The sequence below is a fragment of the Oenanthe melanoleuca genome, chromosome 24 (genome assembly GCF_029582105.1).
Source record: "Oenanthe melanoleuca isolate GR-GAL-2019-014 chromosome 24, OMel1.0, whole genome shotgun sequence".
NCBI classification, from domain to species: domain Eukaryota; kingdom Metazoa; phylum Chordata; class Aves; order Passeriformes; family Muscicapidae; genus Oenanthe; species Oenanthe melanoleuca.
In genome coordinates this window covers 6,722,565-6,746,528 of record NC_079357.1, presented here as the reverse complement: position 1 = coordinate 6,746,528, position 23,964 = coordinate 6,722,565, and the positions used below count along the sequence as shown (strand labels likewise).

At 49.2% G+C, this 23,964-nt stretch overlaps 1 protein-coding gene across 3 annotated transcripts in view; it reads left to right on the top strand.

Moving 5' to 3' along the window:
* The window catches only part of LOC130262553 (opioid-binding protein/cell adhesion molecule homolog), a 297,077-nt gene extending 273,605 nt beyond the window's left edge, over positions 1 to 23,472 (top strand). The window contains exons 4-9 of one of the 3 annotated variants that reach the window (XM_056509792.1): positions 7,846 to 7,971; positions 8,264 to 8,398; positions 8,475 to 8,595; positions 8,975 to 9,126; positions 19,060 to 22,832; positions 23,115 to 23,472. In XM_056509792.1, the coding sequence (XP_056365767.1) occupies positions 7,846 to 7,971; positions 8,264 to 8,398; positions 8,475 to 8,595; positions 8,975 to 9,126; positions 19,060 to 19,160 (635 nt within the window). In that variant the 3' untranslated portion in view covers positions 19,161 to 22,832; positions 23,115 to 23,472. Of the gene's footprint in view, positions 1 to 7,845; positions 7,972 to 8,263; positions 8,399 to 8,474; positions 8,596 to 8,974; positions 9,127 to 19,059 lie in introns of all 3 variants that reach the window. The other 2 variants (XM_056509789.1, XM_056509791.1) reach the window with 2 other exon arrangements.
* The last annotated feature ends 492 nt before the right edge of the window (positions 23,473 to 23,964 follow it).

Sequence of the window (23,964 nt, the reverse complement as noted above, 5' to 3'; positions counted from 1 at the left end):
AGTTTGTGTCCAGAGTGATGGTCCGGTGGTGAGGCATTCCTAACTGTGCTGAGGAAAGTTTTTTTCCGGGTGTGAGCAAGTCCTGTTGAATTGCTCCCACTGCAGCGATGACTGTGGCTCTCAGCAGTGTCACTTCTGCACTGCTGGAGGGAAGCATGAGAGGAACTGGGGGTGCAGGCACAGGTCAAGTGGTCCATGCTGAGCAGTGTCTATACTTCCCTTTCAACATGTTAAGCTCAAACCATACAGTTTGCCCAGCTGAGAAAATCCATCTGTAGGAGCCTTTGATGGGGGTGATGAGAGAGGTAAATCCTCCTGTGCTCTGTTCCTGTTTCAGCCTGAGGAAGAGAAGTTTGTATGGAAATGCCATAGCAGCCATCCAGTATCTGAAGGAGCCTACAAGGTAGTCCTGACTCTTCATCAGAAATTGTAGTTAAGAGGATTCAAACTGAAAGAAGAAATTTAGGTTTGATGTAAAGAAGAAATTCCTTCCTGTGAGGGTAGTGAGGCCCTGGCATAGGTTTCCCAAAGAAGTTGTGGCTGCCCCATCCTTGGGACTGTTCAAAGTCCGGTTTGACAGGGTTTCAAGTAACCTGGGATAGTGGAAGGTGTCCCTGCCCATAGCAGGGGGGTGGAACAAGATGATCTTTAAGATCACTTCTAACCCAAGCCATTCTATCATAGAGCTCCACTGCAGTTCCTTGGTGGCTAAATTGTGCTTTCTGTGAGGGTGAACAACGCACAGTCCTTCGCTCAGCACTGAGAGGAAATAAATGATTTTCCAAAGATAGATTTGGTCCTGGCTGTTACTGCAAGCAGAGCACACACTTTACATGGATGGGAGCAATGCCCTGTTTCTGGCCTTAAAAACTAAAGTTTAGGTCTGTCCTCTGTTTGTTGGCCTCCCTGTGCCAGCAGGATGGAAAACAAGCAGTAATGACCAGTTAGCAACTATATTCAGGTCAATTAATTTCTATTTGTATTTTGCAAAACTATAAGTTGGCCAGAGAGAGTATTGATTCTTTGTGCCCATGTTGAATTGGGTTTTAATTGTGCTACTGAGGGGCCCAGCCTTCCCTCCCAGCAACCCAGCGATAAATCTGCCAGGGAATCGCCGTCAACAGTAAATGTGTCTCTTAGTAGCACTATTAATATGTCTCTTGCATTGGTTCATTGCAACAGCCGTTAACAGGGTTTATAAGAGCGTAGATGGCAGGAAGCCAGAGCATTTTTTTGGTCTCCCTTTTCCTCTTTTTGTCAGGAGCTGCCTCGTGATGAAGGGATGGATGCTTTCAGAGACATACATGGTGCTTATGGCACACTGGTGTGTTTGGGGAGATTTTGGGATGCAGAGAGAACAGGCATTTAAGCTCATATAAGTAGAAAATGAGCCACCCCATCCTCCTCTTGTCATAAAGACTGGAGTGGAGTTGAAGTGGGGTGGACCTTGGTGAGCCCTCCTGCCTTTGGGGTGAGCATACAAAGGCCACCTCTCAAAAAGGGGGAGAGGGAGAGCTCCTGGGAGGTGCAAGCTTGTGAGGAGGGGCCAGGAGACCTCAATGTCATCATGCTGCAGGATGGTTTTTGGTGGGGGGAGTGTGATATGGCTTGGGCTGCTTCAGAGTGTACTTCAGTCCAAAGTGTGGAGCTCAGGGCCAGTGTTTTGGTGGAGGCTGTGAGCTTGGGATCCCTTCAGGTGAAGATTTTGCTGGTGAACATTGGTACTGGCCATCCCTACCTAACAGTGGTCGTTAGTATTTCTCAGATGTCCTCTGATTCTGATTAATTTAGAGAACTCTTCCCTGTACTGCCTTAATCCTAAACACCATATTGAAGCCTCTCCCAGCTGATGGCATTGTTTCTTTTGTTTCTGGTTGGCACAATTCATTTCCTATCTTGGTGTTTGCTGCTTTCCTCACCTTGGGAACCAGGACAGGTTTGGAAGGATCATGTTCTTCGTTTACAGGGTGTGGTTGTGTGATTGTGTGTTATCCAAATGCACCTAGGGATGCTGTCCTGGTCCTGTGTCTCACTTGCCACCTCTCAAAGCAGCACCAGTGCAGATGTAGCTTCTCTGTGTGTGTTTCAAAACCAAACTGAGTCTTTTATTTTTCCCTTTTGGTAACAACTGGCTCCTTAAGGCTCTCAGAGGGCTACCCCCAGCCCCCAAGCCACTCCCATTGAGATATTTTTCTCCAAAGGGAAAAGGTTTGATAGAAAGTTGCAGCCAGACCCCTATCTCAAAATTCCTTCCTCCCTGAAGAGGCAGAGGATGGGCAAGAGAGTGCATATGGCCAAATGAAGGTGATGCAGGAGCAATGTGGCAGTGGATTCAAAGACAAAGCAGCCCAGAGAAAATTTGAAAGGAATAGCAAAGCTTGGAGAAGGAAGCAATTAGGGGGTGGGGGGGGGGGAGGAAACAAAAACAAAAACAAAGGATGAGAAAAAAAGCCCAGAGAAACTAGAACAAAGGAAAGAGAGAAGGAAATGTGCACACACAGAAAAGCATCAAAAGGGCAGGAGGCAGCAAAGGGGAGAAATAAGAGAGTAATGAAGGAGTGAGGGCAGGGAGAGGGGGAAGGTCTAGAAGGAGAAAAGTCAGACTGGCAGGCAGAAAACAGCACACACTGCCCAGGCAGGAGCAGCACTGTCCTTAAGTGCCTGCCATGATGTGCTAACCCAAAATCCGGATGGGAGAATGGGAAAGGGACAAGATGGGGTTCATCCTTGGGCTCCCAGTCTAAAGCTGCCTGAAACTGGTGAAAATGAGCCATCACAACATGCCACAGGGACCAGCAGCAACAGATGATTAATTACTGCAAAAAAACAAAACTGGGGAAGAGGAGGGAGAACTGGTGAAGTTGTTTCCCCATTATATTTCCGAACAGAAAGAACGTTTTAGCTCGCGCACAAATAGCTCCCTGGGAAGCACTCTCACTTCCTAATTGTTCATAAATTTACTGACAGGTGGTTACACAGTAGGTATAACACTGTGAGTTTCAGTTTTATTGCTTTCCCTGTCTCAACATGGAAACGGAGAAAAAGGATGCACTGCGAACAGTTGGGTGACTCTGCCTGGCAAAGGGTGCTCGGTGCCTGTATTTCATTTTTGCTGTTCCTTCCTGTAAAAGGATCCCACAGAGAGTGTTTTACTTCGGGAAGGCTATGCAAAGAGGGTGTTGAAGACTCAAGCAAGGGGAAAAGGAAGATATTACTGAAATGGTGTGCCTGTAGAAAAAGTGAGGCCATGACACACAGCTCGCTTAGCAGGGAAATTTGAACAAAAAAAAATCATTTTGTTGACCAAACTGGAGCTTTTAGAAGTGCTTAATCCATTATCTCAATAAAATCAGCTCAGATGAGCCTCTCAGACTGGGCTGTCACAGAACAGTTCGATCAGAGATGATCATAATTGCTGCCAAGAAGCAACATGTTGTTAAAACTCTCGATGCCACTTCCTTGCCCCAGCCACTTCCCCTGTGGGAACATTGAGGTGCATTTGCACAGGGTTACTCTGTGTGTCCTTGCAAGTATCTCCTGTACCCTGTACCCTGTACCCTGTACCCTGTACCCTGTACCTCCTCAACCCTGAGTTGGAGAGAGCCAGCCAGCCAGGAGCTGGCTCTCAGGTGCCCCATTTAAGGGCCTTAGCCCCAAACACGAGCTGTTCCAGGGAAGGTCTCATATTGCTGGTGCCTTCAGCAGACGCACGGGGACTGGAGGAGGCCCCTGTGCCACCCTGCTGTGCTTCTCATCAGTGAAGGAGATGGAAAGCACAGGCAAAATGTGAGCTTTCAGCATATTTGCCTCCTTTGTGCTGACTTCGGTACTCTAATGAGACCTTGCACAGTGACACCTCTGACAGCCCCATCCTGCCTGTGCCGGGGAGGCTTGTGCAGAGCTGGAGATGCCTGGGGCTATAGGCAGCTGGGGTGCTGGGAAGGGAGGCAGTGTCATCTGCAGGCATCCGACCCCTGCTAGGGTGACAATCCCTCTCCCTGCTGGTGACAGCATCACCTGTCACAGGATACAGCTGGACGCTGCAGCTGGAGAGGTGAGGGAGCTGCATAAATGCTGCATCTCCCCAAAATAGGAGGTGTGTGAGAGGGGATGGAAAGTCAGATGCCAGGGCAGAAGCACAGTGTGCTGTAGGTGTGACAGTGTCCATGGAGCTTCAGAGCTCTAAAGATGAGATGTCCCACTCTGCTGTCCCTATGGGGACCTGTTCCCCAAGAGAGGTGGACAAGTGGCTTTGCCTGGTGGTTTGAAGACCCCATAGTTATCCATATGTTATCAGCGGTGTAGGAAGAGATCTCTTTTAATGGATTAGGAGCTAATGATGTGGAGGAGGGACATCAGTTGCATGTGTCAGCCACTGTGCTCATGCAGGCTCTCCGCTCCGAGGCGTGCAGCAGTAATGATCTGACGGCTAAAAATAATCCGGGGCCACGGCGGCGAGTGGCTCCGGTAGGGACCGGCGCTCCGAGCGGCCGGGGATGAGTCAGCCTGCACACGGCCGTGTGCGTCAGCGTCATGTGCAGCCACTGATCACACCGCGATTCCTGAGGTGCTGCTTTTTCCCCGCGCGGCTTAGCAGGGAAGAAGCGTCCCTGCCAGCAGTGACCATCCCTCCTCACACTTGGTGTCTGGTGCCATATCCGAGCTTTCCCATTGCTTTTGCCCCCTAGATGGGACAACAAGTGCAAAGCCATAATGGTTGCCCGGAGGAGATGGCAGGATGGAACATATTGGGGAGAGTCCCATAGATATCCTGAATGCATGGAGCATCACAGGATGTGGCAGCATCACCAAGGTGTAACCCCATGGCCAGCCCCACAGGGCCCAGTCTGGGAGGTGAGGGGAGGGATGGCACCTCACAATCTCCATGGATAGCCCCACAGGGCCCAGTCTGGGAGGTGAGGGGAGGGATGGCACCTCACAATCCCCATGGATAGCCCCACAGGGCCCAGTCTGGGAGGTGAGGGGAGGGATGGCAATTCACAATCCCCATGGATAGCCCCACAGGGCCCAGTCTGGGAGGTGAGGGGAGGGATGGCACCTCACAGTCCCCACAGATGGTGGCAGGCACTGGCACGTGCCCCATGGGGAGTGTGGATTGGCGCATCAGGCAGTGCAGGTCTCAAGTAGTAAAGCAAGGAGATAAATCACGGGCTTATTGTTCTTGAATTTAGTGGCATCACTTTCACATTCAATTTCTCTCACCGGCTTTGCGAACATACAAGAAATTACAGTGCAAATGTATTTTTTGGCTTACCAAACCTTATGCATTAACTTCCCTGTGATTAATATTACGTAGGGCTGACGAAACCCTCTGAGCACCGCTCGTCACTCCAGTGAGACCGTGCTACTCGTTGCTTCCTCAGGATTTATTCTCTATTCAATTTGTTTGTAGTCGTAGGCTTCTGCAAGGAAGGAGTATGGATAAAAGGAGATAGAGTTGGTGTTCTGCTGTATTTTTCTCACTGCAGCTGTGTAGGGCAGAGGGAGGGAAATGTAGAGAACCAAAGGTAATTCAGGGAAAGGATGCCATCAGCAGGTAAAGGGGCATCAGAGAGCCTTTGGACTCCACACCCAGTACCAATCCTGTCACCACTCTGACAAAAGGCAGCTTTAGTGGGATGTGCTTGTCAGGGCAGCCATGTCTTGGCCATCCCCATCTCATGGTATTGACAGGGTGTGGCTGCAGGCTGGTTTAATTCACACAGTCATGTTTGCCACCAAACTTGTTCTGCCTGCATCCCTAAGTGGCCCCAGTTCCCACCCGTTGCTCCCATAGGATTAAATCTTCCCATGGCAAACCAGCATGTCCTTGAGATACTATCCTTGACAGCGCAGTCAGTGGGATCTTTAAAAATGTAATCAAGGTCCTTTGATGTCCTTCTCCAAGTCCTGGTAACCTCATAGGCAACGATTGCAGTCATGGGTATCGAACTGCCCGTGGGGTCCCCGTGCTGTCCAAGGGTATCCCTCCACTGCATGTCCCTGCCAGCTCACAGGGGCATTCCTGATTGCATTAGGGTGGGCAGTGGAAGCATGGCCGTGCTTCCCCTGGTGTCTGGATGTTCAGGAAATGCAGTTCCCCACTGTGAGACTGCTGGCATGTCTGTGTTAGCATCCTTTGCTAAGGGAAGGGCTTTCAGGCTGATGTGTGTGGGTTTGTGTGGCTTGGGGTTTTCTGAATGGGAGCACTGGGACTGTAGTGGTTATGGGTAATGGTAATTTTTTCCACAGGAATGAAAGTATTTCTGTGCCCAGGAGAGGGACAGGCTCACATCTGTGCCCAGAGCACCAGTTTCTGCATCTCATTTTGTACTTGTGGTTTGGGACTCAGGGGACTGGAAAAAGAACTCAGCCTTGAACTGGAAGTGGCTGAGAGGGTGAGGATAGAACAATAACTGTGATTTTGCTGATGCTGTGCATCACATAACGTCACTCTAGTCCAGCATCTGCAGGCAAAAGCACACAAAGAAGGGACAGGCTGCCATCTGGAGCAGGGGTGGCATCCCAAGGTCTCAGCATCCACTAACGAGTGTGATGTCATCTCAGACCAAAATTGCTCACGTGGAGGGCTGGTGTGCAGGCTCATGAGCAGATGAAAAATGTCCAGTTGTGGGAAGCCTTGTCCTGGATGTTGTTGTAGTTTTCAGATGTTTCTGGTACCAGTTTGAGGTGCTATTACTGGAGGGGAGAGGTGCAAGGATGCTGGTAATATGGATTAGTGTCATCTTGTCTGAGTGAGGAAAGGCCATTTGCAGCCGTCCTGGAGCTCATTGTGGCTGCGCTGTCGGAGTTGGCTGGTTCTGCTCCGAGCGTTAACTACGTTTTCCAGCAGTTGCCGGCACACACTTTTCATTTTTGGATTGCTGCTTTCCCCTGAAGGACTCAGACAATCTCCCTCTGCTATAACAGACTGTACTTCTATATTAATGTGTCAAGTTGCTGGGAAATTTACTGCTTTGCAGAACCCATAGGGCTGCAGAGCCCGCGCCGCATCTTTGCCATGGCTCATCCTGCAGTGCTGCCTCTCCTGCACCAGGAGAGAGGAGAACCTCCCTGGGATGTGAGCAAAGCTTCCCTGGGGTGCAAGGAGAGCCAGACAGCCCCACTTTCCCTTTCAGGCAGTGCTAGTGTTTGCTACAGTGGTTTTCACTGGGATTATCGTGGAAGCCCAGCACTGTGGGAGAGCCCTGTGTGCAAGAGTTGGGCATCTGATGCCACTTGACCAGCATGTTGTGTGCTTGGGGATGGGGAACAGAGCATCTTTTCTGGCATTGTAGGTATGGTGTTTCATTTGGGGAGGGTTGTTACATATGGCCTCATTTACTCCCTGGGGTGCAGACCCTTTAGGGGGTTGTGTCCAACAGCCCAGAGCACCAGGAAGCAGCATCGGCAAGTGAGCTTTAATTGCTTTTTGCCATGGCCAGGGATATTTATGGGTACGGAGATTGCCAAGTTATTTATTAGATGGAGTATCTGGGGATAGAGTAATATAAATCACCCCGGCTGGTATTGAAGGAGCAGACGCTCAGTAATTTAAACAGCTTTAATAAATATGCTAAAATATGAGCCTTGTCTCAGGCCATAACGAGAGCTGGTTATCGGGGTCTCGGACGTGGAGTGGGGGGTCTGGCAGAGTGAGTGGACCCCTCCACACCTCATATCCATGATTGGCTCCAGTCCAAGATACTGGTTTGGAGATGTGGCATTGCTGACTGGACAGGGCAATGGAGTGGACACCAGTGTCACACGATGGGACAGGTCTCAAGGCTGTGCCTGGCAAGCTGGTGTGTTGATGGTGTCTTTGGTGGCCTTTATGTCTTGCAGTGCCCCCCCAGATTGTCAACATCTCGTCGGACATCACCGTGAATGAGGGCAGCAGCGTGACCCTCATGTGCCTGGCCTTTGGGAGACCAGAGCCCACCGTGACGTGGCGGCACCTCTCTGGGAAAGGTGAGCCCTTCCTTAGTGGATGAACTTCTTGGGTCTCAGGAGGGGCCATCCTGGCCTGTATTGGATGCCTGGTTGTCCCCATAGAGGCAGTCAGGGTGGCATTACGGTGTCTCACAGTCAGAGTGCTGACATTTTGGTGTGACCTGGGATGGGGCTGAGGATGCTTGTCAAGGGCTTCCTGGGTGAAGGGGATGCCAGATGCCCAGGAAGAGGGTGTTGGGACAGGGGCACAGGGAAGTTCCTGGTGTTGGTTCCATGAGTGATGGTGCCACACGTTCAATACATCCCCCAGGGCAGACCTTTGTGAGTGAGGACGAGTACCTGGAGATCACAGGCATCACACGGGAGCAGTCCGGGGAGTACGAATGCAGCGCCGTCAATGACGTGGCCGTCCCAGACGTGCGGAAAGTCAAAGTTACCGTCAACTGTGAGTGCAGGGCACAGGGGAATGGTGGGGGGTGGGTGCACATGGGCCAGTGTGACACAGCACGATGTCTCTGCAGACCCACCGTACATCTCCAATGCCAAGAACACGGGTGCCTCGGTGGGCCAGAAGGGCATCCTGCAGTGCGAGGCTTCGGCCGTCCCCGTGGCAGAGTTTCAGTGGTTCAAGGAGGACACCAGGTGAGAGGCTGCAGAGGGTGGTGGAGGATGGGAGGGACAGCCACAGCCTTGGTGAGGAGGTAGAGGGGGGTGACAGTGCTTGGAAAAAGGCTGGGATCAACTCATTTTGGTGGGTGCTCATCTAAGGGCTGAGGAAATCCCAGAGTCATTTCTCCCAGGGATGATGGCAGTGGGACACATGTGTCAGGCTAGGTTACGGGATGGAGAGTGGGAGGGAGAGTTTGTCTTCAAAACTGGGATGCGCAAATCCAGTGGGGGAACATGTGGGTGTATAGTGATGTTGGCTGGTGAGAAGCAAAGGGGTGCCCAGGGAGGGGCAAGATCTATCCTGGAGCCCCAGCCCCGTTCTCCCAGCAGCGCTATCCGCGTTTCTGTGCAGGTTAGCGAACGGGCTGGAGGGAGTGCGGATCGAGAGCAAGGGCCGCCTGTCCACACTGACCTTCTTCAACGTCTCGGAGAAGGACTACGGCAACTACACATGCGTGGCCATGAACAAGCTGGGCAACACCAATGCCAGCATCATCCTCTATGGTAGGTGCCTGTTTTTTGCAGTAAGGTGAGGTGACAAGGAGGAGTAAGAGAAGGAGAGTGAAAAGGAGGCATTTGGAGAGGAGGAGGATGAAGAAGAGGAGAGAAGGAGGATGAAGAGGAGTTTGAAGAGCTTGATGAGGAGGAGGAGGATGAAGAGAAGACGGCCAGTGGTGTAGCAGTGAAGCAGAGCTGGCTGTATTTGGTTCCTGGTCCGTTGAGGTGCCAAGCAGCACAACCACGAGCAGTGAGGGCCTGCCAGAGGATGCTCAGAGGATGAGATCTGTATCAGCCTGACACTGACAGCACAGCTGGCCAGCAGTCGGCTGAGCCCTGGTGTTGCTGGAGCGCGGGGGTGAGGAGGGAGCCTGGCACAGGTGAGAACGCACTCCTGGTGCATGGTGTGGGGCTTCTCCTTTGTTTGCTACTGGCAGGACTGCCAGCAATGATCATTGTACTGGCAATAGCAGGATGGATGACATCAGCCTGTGTGATTCAGGTGGCCAGGGCAGGAAAGTGTTTGAAGAATGGTGTCATCAAGGACTGCTGTCATTGAGGAAGGTGGTGTGTACCTGTGGCATGTCCCCTTGGCATTGTGACAAGCTGAGAGGGCTGTCATGATCCAAGGGTGGACAGCAGGAGCCTGCCTTCCCCCAGCAGGCTCCAGCAGGAGGGAGAGGAGGGAAGTCAGGTGTCAGGCTTAAGGGGATGTTGAGAGGGAGAAGAGTTTCCACACCAGCTTGGACTTTGGCAGCATTGGGGTGGACAGGGGGAGCAAAGCTTTGTACTGAGGTAGGGCCTGGGGGGTGCTTGGTGATTTGGGGTGGTGGGAGGGGCACATCTTTGGCTTTGGTTGTGGGGCTGGCTGGCCCATCCAGGTGTTTTCTGCTCCAGTCCATTCTGTTGTGTTCTGTAGGGTTGTGTTTGGGTCTGCTAAGTGCCAGTCTGTGCTGTTTGGGTAGGGGCTGGTCCAGGCCTTTCTATTCTAACAAGTTCTCCTCTGCCTGATTTCTTCTCTTTGGGTCAAAGCCCTGGGTTCTGTTCCCTCTACACTGTCCTAGTCTGTTCTCTTGTGTTTTACCTTTTTGGTGAAAAAATTTTTCCCAATATCCAGTGTAATGCAATATAGTATTATATACTATATATGATGTATTGGAATTCAAATAACATGTAGTATAGATTAATAATAATAATAATAATAATAATAATAATAATAATAATAATAATAATAATAATAATAATAATAATAATAATGTATCAATAATAAAAATATATTACATAGATATGAAAGTAAGTATTATTCATATATTATATTTAATAATAGTATCTTGTTGGCATGTATTATTATATATAAGAATATTGCTCTTTATTATATATTATGTATTATACTCATAGTATATAAATTATAGAATATCTAGTATACATTATTAGTTTTTATATAATACAATATATAATTTACAATGTATATGAAGTATTTTATATATGTAAGGTTTAGGGGTTTAGGAGTTTCAGTGGCAGTGCTGAATTGATGGTTGGATTTGATGCTCTTAAAGGTCTCTTCCAACCCTGATAATTCAATGACTCTATATAGTAAATATTGTATTTATGATATTTAGTACATAAATAAGTACATTACATTTCCAATCCAGTTTTCCCAATATCCTTTTTTTTTTCTGTTTCCCTGTCTTGCTGGCACTCTTACACTTACTCTTCCTCTGATGTGAGACAAAATAACATCACCTAAGTCTCTTTTTTCCATGGCTTGAAACCAGACTAAAGAAAAATTGTAGTGCAGCTAACTCCCTCCAATCAGAAGAGGACTGGATTAGGGTTTTTTGGTTTTGTTCCAAGCTATCTTGTGGCTATCTTTTATTGGACAGCATCTGTTTTCAGGCATTTTTCCTTCTCTCAGCAGTTAGTGTTGCTCTTTACCACACCCCTCCCGTGATAACACAGCAATTCTCTCACACTGGTTATTAATTGATGCCAACATGTAGAGAAAACAAAATTTCACCTTGTTTTAATAAATTAATCCCCCAAACACATCCAGCAGGCTGAAGTGAAGTACAGTAGAGGTGATTCCATAGATGGCAAAACAGGGACATTAAAAATCATCCATAAAAAGTGAGAGGAGGAGCCCAATCCTGTGGCTGAGTTAAACTTTCCCTGCCTTGTAACAGCTCCTGTTAATGATGCTCTGTTCAGTGGAATACTAATATTCCTCTAATCCTTGTTTTATATAAAGAAGATTAGGAAAATATTTACTAGTGAGACAGCAAGAAAAAGCCTTAGGAAGGAAAAGTTAAAACTTAAAATGTTCCATTTGTTTTCATGTGGGTATTTACCTGCACCAACACTGAAGCTTAAATTTGTCTTTGAAAGGATATTGGCACATCCTTTGGATATTGCTGTGAACTCTCAGGAGACCTAAAGCTATTTTAATTTTGTAACTTTTAATGGAGAAAAAGGCAAACATTCACATTCTATTTTCCCCCATCTTTCAAGTATTGAGTGAAACACTCTGGAGCAGAGAAGAGCAGGCCATGGAATGAGCTCAAAAAGGAATTTAAGCAGGTGGGATTCCATCCCTCCTCGAGGATTGCGCTTTTTTTCATTTTGCGAACATGTTGTGAAATTCAACAGCTTGTCAGTCAAAACTGCAGCTTCTTGAAAACACAGGGGAGAGTGGAAAAGATGGGTTCTGTGGAGAGCTTCTATTTGTGTATGTGTGTGGTGCTTTTTGGACAGTCTCTACCAGCCTTTGCCAAAGGGGAGGGAGCACAAGTGGCTGGAAATCTGCAAATTCTTTTATTTAAAAATGTCATGTCCGGGCTCACTTTTTGATGAGCACGTTGCATTTTGAACTTGCTATTTATAGATGGAGATAGGAGGAAAAAAATCACCCAAACCTGGATCTTTACATCTCTTTCAAGTGAAGTATGTCCCTCAGTCGCCAAGGGGAATTGACTCAAGCTCCCATCCCAAACTGGAAGCTCTGGGACCTTTCATTTGAAAATGGGACCTTTCCATTGAAGAGCTATTGGAATAAAGAGAGATGTAGATGTTTTATAAAAGATGCCATCTGCATTTTTCCCATGTTCAGGGTCTCATTTCTAGTATGTAATCTCCGTGATTGATGATTGGGTGAGTTAACTGAATATAAGCTAAAATACCAAGTGTTAGATGTGATTTAAACCAATTATTCTATGGAGAGATAAAATCTTTTCATGCTTTATTGTGCACTCTCTTAAGAATCAGCAGCTTCAGACTAAATACATAAAAGCAAGGGAAAGCAATTATGTCTTTAAGAATAAGAGCTCTGATTCAATATTTAAAGACTGCTTGACTTAAAACACTTAAAACAAGTCTTAGAATCACAGAATGATTTGGGCTGGAAGGGACCTTAAAGCTCATCCAGTTCCACCCCCTGCTGTGGGAAGGGACACCTTCCACTATCCCAGCTTGTTCCAAACCCCATCCAACCTGGCCTTGGACATTTCCAGGGATCCAGGGGCAGCCACAGCTTTTCTGGGCACCTGTGCCAAAGCCTCACTGCAAATATTTGAATTTTGCAAAAAGAGAATCAATGCAAAACATATACAAAAAAAAAAAAAAAAGTAACAACTAGCATCTTTGCCCTGTTTACCTATTGCTGTAGAGTGTCTATGATTGCAGTGATTTTCTGTGTTTATTTGTGCACACAAACCAGTAATCTGACAAACCTAGGCGATATTAGGAGTGGAAATTAGTAAGGAGAGGAGAAGGAGAGTGTTCAGGGAGTATAAATCTGAACCAGGTCTTTTATACAGATGAAAAAGTAATTACCCCACATCTATTTTTGTGCATTACAGGAACTTTGAAGGGCAGGTGAAGCTGTCCAAATGCTCTTTTGTGTCTGCCACCAGCACTGCTTTTTGGATCAAGGGAGCAACTCACACCTCATTTCATCATTCTTCAAGTTGTCACCTGCCATTATTAATACCCCACAAAAAGTCTGAAATATGTAAGCTCCAAAGTTGCTGCCAAAGAGTCTGGGGAGCTGCAATCCCCAGCTTTATTTTGCTTCAGGAACTGGTGGTCACACACTGCTGTGCCATGGTGCCACAGCCAAGCCCAGCTGGAAGCAGGGGAGAGTACAGAACACTGTTGGGTGGGGAATTGCCAAAGGCTTCCATTCTCTCTGGTCAACAATACACTGATTTTTTTCCTGTTAATTGAGTGGATTATGCTGTGTGGATGTTCTGGGTGGGATCAGGGCACATGTCCATCAGGTGGTTGGTGCTGGGGGCTGGCTGTGCTGGTGCCTGGGGCCTTGTGACTCTGGTCTGAGCCATCCCTCCCCCCAGCATCTTCTGCTCCAAACATCCCTCAGGAAACAGCAGCTCTCCTCTGGAGCCAGGCTGGGAGAGCTGGGAGTGTTCACCTGCAGGGGAGAAGGTTCTGGAGAGACTTTAGAGTCCCTTCCAATGCCTTAAGGGGCTCCAAGAGAGCTGGAAAGGGCAAACTCTTGGGTCATTTGGTCAACTAATTAGCATTTGTGGTTACCTGGGACAAACTCACTTTCCATAGAGTACTTTATGGTTACTTTGGATCATTGAGTTACTTTGGCTAGATTAATTAACATTTGGGTTTAGTGTAGATCATTGGGTTATTAGAGGTCAAACTTATTCTGGGCAGAGCACTTTGAGGTTATTTGAGGTGAACCAGATAATATTTGGGGTTGCTAGAAGTCATTGGAGGGTTACTTGAGGTCAACCAGGTCATATTTGGGGCTACTTTAGGTCATTGGGGTTACTTTAGGTCATTTGGGTTACTAGAGTTCAAACTTGTCTGTGCAGAGCACTTTGAGGTCACTTGAGGTCATTATTTGAGGTCAACCAGGTCATACTGGGGGTTACTAGAGGTCATTGGGGGTTACTAGAGGTCATTGAGGGGTTACTTGAGGTCAGCCAGTTAATATTTGGGGTTACTATAGGTCATTTGAGTTACTAGAGGTCAAACTTCTTCAGGGCAGAGCACTTAGATGTTATTTGAGGTCAACCAGTTCATCTTTGGGGTTGCTAGAGGTCATTGGGTGTTACTTGAGGTCAACCAGGCCATATTTGGGGTTACTGCAGTTCATTTGGGTTACTTTAGATCATTTGGGTTACTAGAGCTCAAACTTCTTCTGGGCAGAGCACTTAGAAGTTATTTGAGGTCAACCAGGTTATCTTTGGGGTCACTACAGGTCATTGAGGTTACTAGAGGTCATTGTCAGGTTACTTGAGGTCAAAGAGTTAACATTTAGGGTTACTATAGATCTTTGGGGTTGCTAGAGGTCAAACTCACTCTCTACAGAGCACTTTGGGGTTACTTTAGGTCATTGGGGTTACTTGAGGTCAGCCAATTAACATGGGATGATTTGAGGTCACGTTCCATCTCTGGGGACCATGCTGGGCTTCACTGAGTTCAACCATTTCTCTTGAGTATTTGAGGTCACCAACTCCAGCAGTGGCACCAGAGCTTGAACCTGAGTTTGTGTTCCTGTCATGACTCCTTCTGTTCCATTTCACACCAAGGACCCCCTGTGTGCCATTGCTGTGTCCTGCCTGCCTGCCATGGTGACTTTGAGTTCCCTTGTCACCATGAGTTGCTCATGACAGGCTCCCTGGCCCTTCCCTCCGTCCCCTGGCCCTGGCTGTGCCTCCAAATTCCGTGTCCTGTGAGCACCTGCATTCAGTGTTATTGGGTGAAGATGTAGATCCCAAGGGTCTGGAGCAGAGTGAAGCTCTCCAGCTCCATCTCTTCTGGCTGGATGTCTGTGTCCCTCTGTTCATACTGACCTTACCTTCTGCAGCTGAGATCTGGTGAGATATTTCAAAGACACCAACACAGCTTGAAACCTTAAACCAGGCTTTATTAGACAATCATTAACATGACACTGCACTCAGGGTTAGGCTTTAATCATCGTCAACACACAAGTAAATAATTAGTCTTGGCCTAAATTAGCCACGAGTCTCAAATGGGAGCACTTTTATGGGAGGCAGAGGTTGTGCCACGGCACCGTGGTTTGGGCAACTTTGGAGGTGAGGGGGAAGAGCTTCCTTCATGTCTTGGTGAATGAAGCCAGAGCTGAAGTGGGATATCTTCTTTTTCCTCAGTATTTATCAGTGTTTTCGTCTTCATCTTCCTGTGAAGGGATGAGGGAAAACTCACTCTTCTTCACAGAGTTGTTTTGCTTTGTAAGGTTTTTCCCCGCACATTCCCTGTTATCCTGTAGGGTTACTTTGCCTTCACCTATTATCTTCTCTACCTACTATACATGTGGTTTTTTTCTCTTCCACACTATTATTTCCTCTTGGTCCCTATATTTCACATGTGCCGTTTTCTTCCTGTGTTTGGTACTCACTCTGTGTTTTCTCTTAACTATTTCATTAAATGCCAATTGCTGACTTTGCCATTAGATGCTATAAATAATCTATATATTGCACTATGCTATAAAATGCTTACCTACAGCCACTGCTCACATTACCATAGTGTTTCAGGGGCTGTGTTTGTGGCAAGCCTTAGATCTTGCTCAGCTTGTGTCTCCTTTTTGAGTGCAAGAAGCCACCACTTTTTCTTCCTTGCTCTGGTGGGTGCTGGGTGGCTGTTCAGTCACACGGGTGAACATCTCTGTTGCATCTTCTTAAAATCATCATTTGAGTTGGAAAGGACCTTTAAAGGTCATTTAGTCTGACCCCCCTTCAATGAGCAGGGACAGGCCTGCAGTTACCTGAGGGAAAATATCAGGAAAAATCTCATCCTGGGGAGCTTGCCAAGACTTACTCTACAATGTCTTTATTCTCAGACATGAGTCACTGGACAGGCTTCCCCCCATCAGGTCCCCCAGACTTCTTTCAGTTATTTCTGTCCTCAGACAATAAGTATTGGACAGACTTTCAGCCATTAGCTGCTGTTGCAGACCATGAGAAGCAGAGAGGGACGGCTGTCTTTTCCTGAGCCCTCTGGGAAAGAGAGGCTCCAGCAGCACCCTGAGCATGGGCACATTCCCTTCGCATTTCTCCTGAGTCCTGAAAATGCAAAGCAGCAAGAGACACATTCTAAATTCTTCATCTCCAGGTGTCTGTATCTCACCTGGACAAGGGTGAATGCAGCAACAAATTGGGAGTGAAGAGGAAGGCATAGGATTTTTGTCCTGGACAGAAAGAAGGGAGGAAAAGAAAGGAAAAGCTATTTTTGGTGCATGTGAAGGGATTCCCTAGCTCTGTAGACATTTGTGCTATTCCCATGGCTCACACTGGAGTTGAGAGTTCCTTCAACACAGGCTAAGAAAACCCATTCACCATTGACCCACTGATTCCTTCTGACCTTTGTATTCAAGATCTTAGGAGAGAAACCAAATCCCAACTTTGCCATCTGTACTCAAATCAAGGTCTGAAAAAATCTAAGGTTGCCTCATGGAGAAGGAAGGAAATAGCTAGGAAAGGAAGAAAATAGCCAGAAAAGTGGAGACAAAATAAATCAAGAGGAAAAAAAAAAACTAAAAAGCAAGCAATAATTAATAACTGCAATAATAAATAAGCTGAGTAGGGGCAATCAGGTCTGCAGTCACACCTCAATGCCCAGGCACTGGGGTTTGAGCAAAACAGAGCCAAAACATTTGCTGGGATGACAGGGCTTGGGAGCATCAATTGAGTTCTCTCCCTGTCCCAGTGCGAGCTGTTCTTTTCCCATAGAGTGGTAGTTCAGAGAACACACAGGAGTCACATGCAGCCTGTGATGAAATGAGCCATCTGCCCTGATTTCTTGATCGTATCTAATTACTACTTTATTTTGTCCCTCTATCTTTATTCTTGTTTCTTCTGTAGAGTATCTTTACCATCTTTACAAGGCCAAGCTGTCTGATACCAGAATGCATTCTTCCACAGAAAAGAATAAAGAATAAATTTAAGAGAAAAATCTTTTTCTAGTAATGACCCAGCATTTTTAGTTCTATTTCCTCTCTGTATGAGGTAACTTATCTATCTGGGAACTCTCCAACTCAACCACAAAGCAATTGCTTTAGGATAGATTATGAAATTTCTGAAAGTGTCATTAAATCAAAGCCAATAACCAGTGCAGAACTGTGAACTAGAAAATAGTGATAAGAATTAGTCACACATTAAAATCCACATCTATAGAGATGCTACAGGAAGGCACTGATTTAGCAGTGTTTGGGCAGATGTAAATACATAAAAGTTTAAGGCTAATCAGCATTTAGTATTAAATCTGCAGAAATTTTCACTATTTTTGTGGCTTTGGATGATATGCTGAGCTGCTGCCATTGGTTTGAGGGGTCAAAACCAAAGAAAAGGGAGCAGTAACAGGTCTGAGGGAAACCAAGCTAAGAAGCTCTTTCCATTCCACCTGCCCCTAACAAATGTGGGCTTCCACCTGTCATATCACAAGGTCTATTCAGCAAGGAAATGTCTGATTATAGCATAGCAGTTCTACCCCTTCTGGATGATCATGTGCTCTTACAATCAATTTTGTTTGAGCATGGGCATGACACAGCTTCTTGCTCATCACTCAATCTTCCCATCATTTCCTTCACCTTCTGGCAGTGCTTGGATTTAACATCTCAGAGTCTCCTTAGCCTCTTCCTGAATTAAGATAAATGTTCACAAAAATCAGTAGATAAAAAGACAAGGAATAACACCGTCCTGAGGAAATTATTGTAGCTGGATATGATTTCATAGAATCACAGAATGATTTGGGTTGGAAGGAGCTACAGGAAAGCTGAGGAAGCACTTTTGGGCATGGACAAAGGGGAATGGATTTAAACTGAAAGAGGGTAAGTTTAGATCAGATACTGGAAAAAAAATAATTCAGTTTGAGAGTGGTGAGGCCCTGACACAGGTTTCTCAGCGAAGCTGGGGCTGCTCCATCCTTGGAAGTGTCCAAGGACAGGTTGGATGGGGTTTGAAACAACCTGGGTTAATGGAAGGTGTCCCAGCCCATGGCAGTGGATAGAACAAGAAGGTTTTTAAGATCCCTTGCAACCCAATCCATTCTGGGATTCTGTGATGTGACTGCAGGCCTGAGAGCACATTCACAAATGCATAGGAATCCCATTAACTTCACACTTCATCCATGCCCTGAGTTTTGATGCTATGACAGCTGAGCACTTGTTTCTCTATTTCTTCCCTTTCAGAACACCAGTACTGGGACTCAGACCTGAGGCTTCCCCAAATGCCTCTCCACAGCCACAGGGAGTGTGGACAGACCCAAGGCCCTGTGGCAGTGTGTGGTGGCTGCTTCTGCTTCCCTCACTCTGCCCAGCTGCCTCATCCCATCCTGACTGGCCCCCTGTGTGCCCTGCAGCCCAAATAACAGCCCTAACACCAAAAAAAAAAAAAAAAAAAGCAACAATTCTCCACTCCATTGGTGTACCCAGATGACCAGCCTCCTGCCTGACCTGCCAGCCAAGAACCCCACAGTGACCCCAGAATGCTCCTGCACACCTGGACAATGCCATTTCCTGAGCTGATGATCCTTTGTTACCAGTCACTAGTTGTGCTGCTCAGGAGCACCGAGGTCTCTGGTCCCAGTAGCTCTCACATAGTTGTTGGCATCAGGACTCTACAAAGAGGACAACTTCCAAGCATGGGGGGCTGGGCTGACACCTACCCAGGGTGTCATCCTCCTCCTCAGACAAGGACTGTGCCTCCTCTAAGTGCTCCTCAAGCTCTTTGCAAACCTCTTCACCTCCACCTCAACAGTGACAATGCTCTCCAAACAATGGACAAATCCACCACCCCTCCAAGGGGGAACAACACCATGGTCAGATTAGGGGTGGGATGTGAAGGGGAACTGCAGGGACAACTGCAGGGGAGGTGGGTTCCCTTTGTGCTATCGCATCATCTCAGCGCTGGCCCTGATGTCCTTTGTCTTTCTCTTCTCTCCTCCATGCAGGGCCCGGAGCGGTGCACGACGGCGGCAACGCGGCGTCCCGGGTGGCTGCTGGCCTCTGCCTCTGGGCCACCCTCCTTGCTCGCCTCCTCCTCGACTTTTGATAAGGGAGCGGAGGGTCCCGGGAGGCGTCGCCGCACCTCTGCCCCGCCGCGGGCTCGGCCGCCGCGCCGCCCGGGGACTCCTCTCCGTGGGACGGGCGATGCGCCGGAGGACGGGCGGCGGTGCCGAGCGTCCGAGGATGGCCCCGTCTCCCACGTGCCGGGATCGTTCTCGCCGCCGGTTACGCTGTACAGACCCCACCACGTGCCACCAGACTGCCACCCGCCCCGGGGATGTGGCCCGGCACGGACGGTGTCCCCTGTGGCTGCCTCGTCTCCAGCGCTGGGGGCACGGAGCCGTGGGGGCGGGTGCCGCCCAGAGCCTTCACCGGGATGTCCGTCTCGTCGTCTCACTAAGCCGCCTATGCCCAAAAAGACCCCAAGGTTGAAGCCTCCTGGCTCTGCCTTCAGCCCTCTTGGTCCTGAATGTCAGTTCTCATCGCCAAAGCTCCTCCCTAAGCACCCCGATGTGGCCAGCCCCCCATCACCTGCCTCTGCTCCTGACAGGATGTTCTCTGGCCCTTTGGGAGAGGGTCACTCGACACAACCACTTGTCCTTCCAGGGTCACGCCCATCCCACTACGGTTTATTCCAGCTGACATCATATGCCTGTGCTTCCCACTAAAACCCCCTCACTTTCCTGAGGATACGAGGCTGCTCGCAGGAATGTGAGCCCTGGGGACAGCCACCAGCCCTCCTAGAGACTAGAACCTTCTTGCTGCATCAGGCAATCGGGCCCTCACTCCTTGCTCCAGATCCCTGCCCACTCTGCTGCTGCCCCCCTGATGGCCCCATGGCTCTCACCTTGATGCTCTGCCAGCACTTTTTGGGGAGGTTTCTTTGGGCCTTTTTTCCAAGCACTTTCCAACCTGCACATCAAAAGCACAGCATCACCAGCGTGGGGCAGAGGCTCTGAACAACAGATAGAAACACCAGCTGACACTGGCATTTGCTACAGCTCTGACACTCATGACCATCTGTATCTCTGCCCCTCTGAGGGCCCTGAGCTGCAATGTCCTCACTCTGCCTTGTCCCATCACATGCCGCTGCCTGAGGAAAGTCTGATATGTCTGACCCTGTGGAGGAGGCCTGGGCTCTGCTGATTTGCTGTGCTGGCACAGCAGGGACAAGGATGGCTCCAATGCTCCCTGCTGCAACTTGCCTGAGACACCAAAACAGACACACCCAGACTCTGCCCTCTCTGCTTCTTCCAGCCACCCTGGGAGCTGCCACCCATAGTGGTGGTAGCTATGTCACCTCCCTGCATATGGAATTGTGCTCCTGATAGCCTCCTGCACCATGGACCCCCTTGCCTGGTACCTTGTGGCAGCCCTGAGCCTTCTTGTCACTCCATGGCCACCCAGGAATGCTTTAGGGCCACAGTCTGTGGATGGACACTCCATCCTGCTCCTGAAAAGTCACACGTGGCACCAGACCCTATTGCTGCAACAGGGAGACTCGACTACAGCAAGGCACTGAGCAAGCACACAGAGTGTCCCCTGTCCTGACCCAGCACCTCCCCGTGCCTTGTTCCTTCCTTCTCCCTCCACAAGTGAGATTACTTAAGAGCAACGGCCACGCACATGCTGTCTTCCCCACACAAACTCTGCTGCTGCCCAAACCTGCTTTCTGTGGCTGCAAGGAAGCTGGGGTGCCAGGCCTCAGCACACAAGATGGAAAAACCCACCCTGAGCCAGAGGCCATGATGGGCCACCACCCTGCCCTCTACGTAGCCCTGCCCCTCCTCATCCCTGTTCTCAGTGGGCTGCCCAGGACTTGCTCCAAAATCTCAATGGGTGCTCCTGCCCCCCCATCCTGGATGTTCCACATGTACCATGTCTGATTGACAAAAAGCACCTGGCCCCAGGCAGGGGCTGCCCTGGTGCTGGCTTACTTGGTGGACGGGGATCCGGCACTGGCTGGGTGAGTCCGCGTCCTGCGGTCCCTGCGGTGCTGCTCTGCTTCTCCACTGGCATCCAGGAAAAGTGGCACTATCAGCGATCTGGGTCCTATCCCATGGCCCTGGGCCTGTTTATCGTGTGGGGATGGCACTGTCTTCAGCCAGCACGGCGACACGCACATCCTTCCCCACATGCCCGCTCCAAAAGTACAGCGGGTGCAGGAGACACCTTGCCCTGATGCCTTTACTGGTCTGCACTGCCCCACAACAGTCCCCCACTGTTACCACATGCCCTTTCCTTGATCAGCCCCAAATTTCTCTGTCCCCACAGCAGAAATGCTGCAGTCACAGGGCCAGGGGCCATGGCAAATCAGAGAGTGGCGGTGACGAGATGCCACAACGCACACTGAGGCTGGCAGGCCTGGTGCCAGGGCTGCCCCCATCCCATCCTTGTCCCTGGGTCAGGTGGGCTCCCCTGTACCCTTCTGGGACGGCATTCGACTTTTTCGTGCCATGTAACGTGCCATTGTGAGGAACGTGTTGGCTGTCTGAGGCTGGCCCTGCTGCGGCTCTGCCGGGTGGCAGACCCATTTGTGACCACTGCTCTCCATGTCTGGATGCCCGGGGGGTGGCTGGGTGCCCAGGGTGGGGGCAGTGTGGCTCTCGGGTCTCTCCTGCTGACGGCCGTGATGGCTGGTCTTGAGTTTCTGTCGATCATTGTATTCCAAGGGTGGCTATACTACCTGAGATTTGTGCATGTTACATTGTAGTTGTAACCTTTTCTAATTCGGCAAGAATAAGAGATGGTTGTGATTGTGCAGTGTATCAATAAAGTTTGACGAACTTTGTACCTTCGGGGCTTTGCTTCACGGGTCCCATGCACCCCAGGGAAGGGACACGGTGCTGGGCACCTGCTGAGCTGAGCTGGGAGGGCTCCTGAGTGCCTGGGACCTCTGCCACTCCTGGGGTCTCACCCAGCACTTGGCTGGACCCTCTTGTGATCCAACAACTGGGGGCCTGCTGCTGTTTGGGCCATCCTTCACCCCATCCATGCATCTCCCCTGGGAATCACCAGTGAGTCCCGGGTCCTGACTACCTCTGTCCACTGATGAGCACGCACCTGTTGATGGAGTCCCTGCAGGGTAAGGACTGTCTTTGCTCCCATCACTCACCTGCATTCAGTGGAAGCAGTATGATCAGGGGTGTCTTTTCCACGACTGAACTATTCTCAGCATCTCCTCCATCATCTTGCAACAATGCTCACTCTGACAACTAAACCTGACCCCATGAAGGGATGCCTCTGCAGACAATGCATTCCCAAGGTTTGTTCATATCGTGATCTGGCAGTGTGTGATACAGACCAAATGTCTTCATCAAAGGACAACAACTTTGAAGACCAGAAGGCAGAAGAGTCGTGACCCTCAGTGTCTCCCTGACATGGCTGTAATCTCACAGCAGGCTGTGCCCTCCACTCCCAGGGGATATGTCACCTTTCCATACCATCAACCAGGAGAAAACATTCAACAACCTTCTCTAATGTGAGACTGGCTGCCAGGAAACTGGGGACAGTGGGACTGTGACAGATCCATCAGTCTTGCTCACTTGGAGACCTCCTTTCGTCTTCCCCAGTGTGGGAATGAAAAGCCTAGTCCCAAGAGTTTTCCCTGAAACCCCACAACAAGTAAACAGCTCCATCCCAGCACTGCTATGAGCTGCTGTGACTTTGCACATCAGGGACACCTCTGCTGTCCCCCTCAAGTGACCCCAGCAGAAAGGTAAGTGCTTCCCAAAACCCAACAACTTCCTGAGGGAAGGGATCTGGGAGGGATGTGTCACCTTGCCCACTTTCCTCAGTGTCACCTGCAATGAATCAAGCATTGGTGACCTCCATGGCAGACTCTCTGCTTTGAGCCTCTTCCAAAAACCCCAACCCATCAGGGAGCCAGGGCTGATTTGATGTATAGGTGCCACAAAGCAACACTCACCCCTTGTATGTGGCCCCTGGGGATCCCACCACAATCCTAGTCTCCCTAACGCTTCCCATCTTCCTATGCCAGTTCTGCTGGATACCTAGTGCTGGACCTGCCCCCACTGGAGTGATAATCTACTGATGCCCAAATGCTCCTGCTCATGGCACATCCTGATGCCTTGTCTGCTCTCTCCCCATCACAGAGCACAGGGAGGCAATGCAGCCCCTCTCTGGCCATGGGATATCTTTCATCTCCCTTTCCTGGCTTGAGAGGGATGTTTCTCCATGGCCCTCAGCAATATCCAACCTGTGCCTAAGGACAAGGACCTCAGCTGCTACATCTGGGGGAGGGAGGGCATATTTCACACCATGACCTCCATCCCTCCCCAGCACCAAGAGACACCCTTACCTATGTCAATAAATTATTACATAAATACATCCATCGAGCCGCCTCTCTCTCTTTAACTTCCTCTTTGTCTGCTACTTTGGCACTGGGCACTCCTTGATCTCTTACCTAGAACACCAAAAATGTTACAATTACAGAGAGGAGGTGAGGGAGAGAGCCCTATTACCTCCATACCTATCCCTGGATCCCTCCCATTACCCCCAAGCATCCGGGCATTGCCCCTGACACCACATTTGCTCTACTGTGGCTGGCTGCTCCAACCTGGGAGTTGCAACACCTGCATAAAGACCAACACCATCACCTCTGCCATCCTGACCTTGTACCTATGACCAGCTGTCCTGTCCCTACACCCTCAGTACCCTGTCCCTTACCTGGGATGTGGCACAAAGCCTGAGCATGGTTCTTCCCTTACCCCATGTCAGTTTCACTTGGACACTGCATGTCACACCTCAAAGCAACACCTTCCCATGCCACTTCTCCATGCTCATCTCTTGGGTTACATCATAGGGCAAGAAATAAAAAACACTCATAC